General features: G+C 51.6%; 1 protein-coding gene across 1 annotated transcript, besides 1 other annotated feature; it reads left to right on the top strand.

Annotated features, from left to right (window-relative positions):
• Positions 1–28: 28 nt before the first annotated feature.
• TraAM80_09599 (trans-sialidase) lies at positions 29–1,627 on the top strand (the record flags this gene model as incomplete). Its single annotated transcript, XM_029386274.1, has 1 exon — positions 29–1,627. One exon carries the CDS (start codon positions 29–31, stop codon positions 1,625–1,627), a length of 1,599 nt encoding a protein of 532 aa, XP_029233915.1.
• Positions 1,628–2,239: 612 nt separating this feature from the next.
• Positions 2,240–2,265: a microsatellite.
• Positions 2,266–2,470: the final 205 nt, after the last annotated feature.

Raw genomic sequence — 2,470 nt, 5'->3', positions numbered from 1 at the left:
ATCCATCGATTGTGGAGTGGGGCGAAGAATGGTACCGGCACCTCCTCATGATGGCTCCCTGTACGATGGCTCATATTACGTGAACAGGTCTTTTGCGTCTTGGAAGTATTGGTCTGACAGTGCGCCAATTTCCCGCGTGTGGGGCAACTCACGTGATCGAAAAGGGGAGGGGGCGCGAAGTGGCCTCATCACTGCAACCATCGATGGAAAGAAGGTGATGCTGCTCACCACGCCGGTGTATTCTGATGAGAAGGGAAAGGGTCAGCTGCATCTTTGGATGACAGACAATGCCCGTGTGCACGACGTTGGGCCGGTGTCTCGCGAAGGTGATGACGCCGCCGCCAGCTCCCTGCTGTACAGAGCTGACAAGAAGGAGTTGATTTTACTGTACGAGAAGAAGAAGAGCGGAGATTCATACAGTCTTGTCGCCGTGAGCCTGACTGAGCAGCTGGAGCAGATAAAGAGCGTGGTGAAGGCCTGGAATGATATGGACACCGCACTAAAAAACTGTGCTTCCACTAGCACTGTTGACTCGCGGATAAAGAATGTGTGTAAAGCTGCTGCTCCCACGGAAGGGCTGGCTGGCTTTTGGTCCAACAGTTTGGAGGGGAATTTATGGAAGGACGAGTACCTCGGAGTGAACACAATGGTGCATGGTGGGAATGTGGCAGGCACGGAGGGGGGCGTGAGGTTCCGAGGCGTAGGAGCGCGGGCGGAGTGGCCGGTGGGCAACAAGGGGCAGTTCCAACCGTACTACTTTGTGAACAATGACTTCACTCTTGTGGCGACGGTGATGATTAACGCGGTGCCGAAGACAGAGGGTCGTGTTCCTTTGATGGGTGTGAGGATGAATGACAATGCCAATACTGTGCTTGTTGGTCTGTTCTACACGAAGGACAAGAAGTGGGGAGTGACTGTCAACAAAAGGCATTGGGAGTTGCCAGATGAAGATGTTACGTGGCAGCCTGGCACAACGTATCAAGTGGTACTGAAAAGGGATTGGAATGAGTTTTTTGTGTACGTTGACAATAATGAGCTTATTCAGGAGCAAGTTTCGCCCTTTGAGTACACCCCACGCGGTGTCTCGGACTTCTACGTTGGCGGCGACGGTGCGAAGGGAACAGATGAGGTTGACGTGACAGTGGGCAATGTCCTGTTGTACAACTACGGACTTTATGCTGATAATGAGCTCACGAGCCTCAGTGCCAGCAAAGTCACACTTCCAACACCGGCTGGTGAGTGGCCACTCACAACGCTGGGGACTAATGGGAAGATTGCCTCCAAGATGAAACCTGGAGAAAAGAGGGTTGATGACGGTTTGAGTCCTAAAGGGCCTCTACCAGAGGAGGCCCATAAAGGCAGTCACAGTGCTGGTGAGGAGTCGGGGTCTTCGTCGGTTTCGTCATCGCCAAGGGTGCGCCTGGCTGACGGTGGGCCCGAATACACCAGCGCGAGTCTTGCGAAGGACGCATCCAGCATTTCTCTTTCTGGTGACAGCTCCGTTGCTTTCGACAACCTTACACGTGTGAGGCCCAATTCAGGAAGCGGTGATGGCACGGTGCGTGGGTGTGTGTCTCGGCTGCTTCTGCTGCTATTGGGGCTATGGGGCTTTGCGGCCCTGTGCTGAGTGAGCCCCGGTGGAGCGGAGTTTGTGCTTCTACTGAGAACATCTCCGTCTCTCCACGCGCTTTCAGAAGTAAATAAAGTCTCATGTAGTTACACATTTTGTGTGTGTGTTTTTTTACACACGGCGTTTTTTTTCTTGGCCACACAAATTGCGCACTCCTCTCGGCGCCAGTACAGCGGGGTCCTCATGTATTTTATTTCCTCCATTTTTGTTTTTTTATATTGTTCGCTTCTAGCAATGACTGCAGGCGAATCACCGTTTTTTTTTGTGTGTATTTGTTCAGTGTTTTGTTGGTTTATTGCTTTACGGACGTGTTTTTTTTTGTTGGTTTGCCGGTTGTTGTTTTGTCGGTTCGTTCTTGACGATTGCGTTACGCCTGCGTGTTTGCCCGGCAGTATGAGATGCTTTACGGCGCCCCGCACTGCGGTCGCTGCAGGAGGGACCGGGGCTCTCTCTTTTACGTCTTGGTTTTTGGGTGTGTGTGGACGTGTGCCACGGTGCTGGCTGACGCGTAGGCCATCGAATTCGTTTGAAAAGACACGAATAAAAACAACTAACCGCTGTCGTTTGGCGGCTGCAGACGTTCTCGGCATCGTGTGCCCGCCGATAGGAGAAGGAAGGAAAAAAGGAAGGAATGAGAGCCACAGCAACACACTGCGGTTCCGTGTAGAAGTTAAACGGTGCCTGGACACCGGGGGCTTTAGGTAATTGAACGAATATGCTTTTTTTTTAAATATGCGGCCACAAATGTGAATGGATTCGTGGGGATCCCACAGGGGGCTTTGCACGACAATTTCTTTTTCTCATGTTTTTGTGAAAACGTTTTTTAGGAGTAATTTTTGT

This window comes from Trypanosoma rangeli (genome assembly GCF_003719475.1).
Source record: "Trypanosoma rangeli strain AM80 chromosome Unknown Tra_15.4_contig_00629, whole genome shotgun sequence".
NCBI classification, from domain to species: domain Eukaryota; phylum Euglenozoa; class Kinetoplastea; order Trypanosomatida; family Trypanosomatidae; genus Trypanosoma; species Trypanosoma rangeli.
Note: the sequence above shows the minus strand (reverse complement) of the source record. Positions and strands in the feature narration are given on the sequence as shown.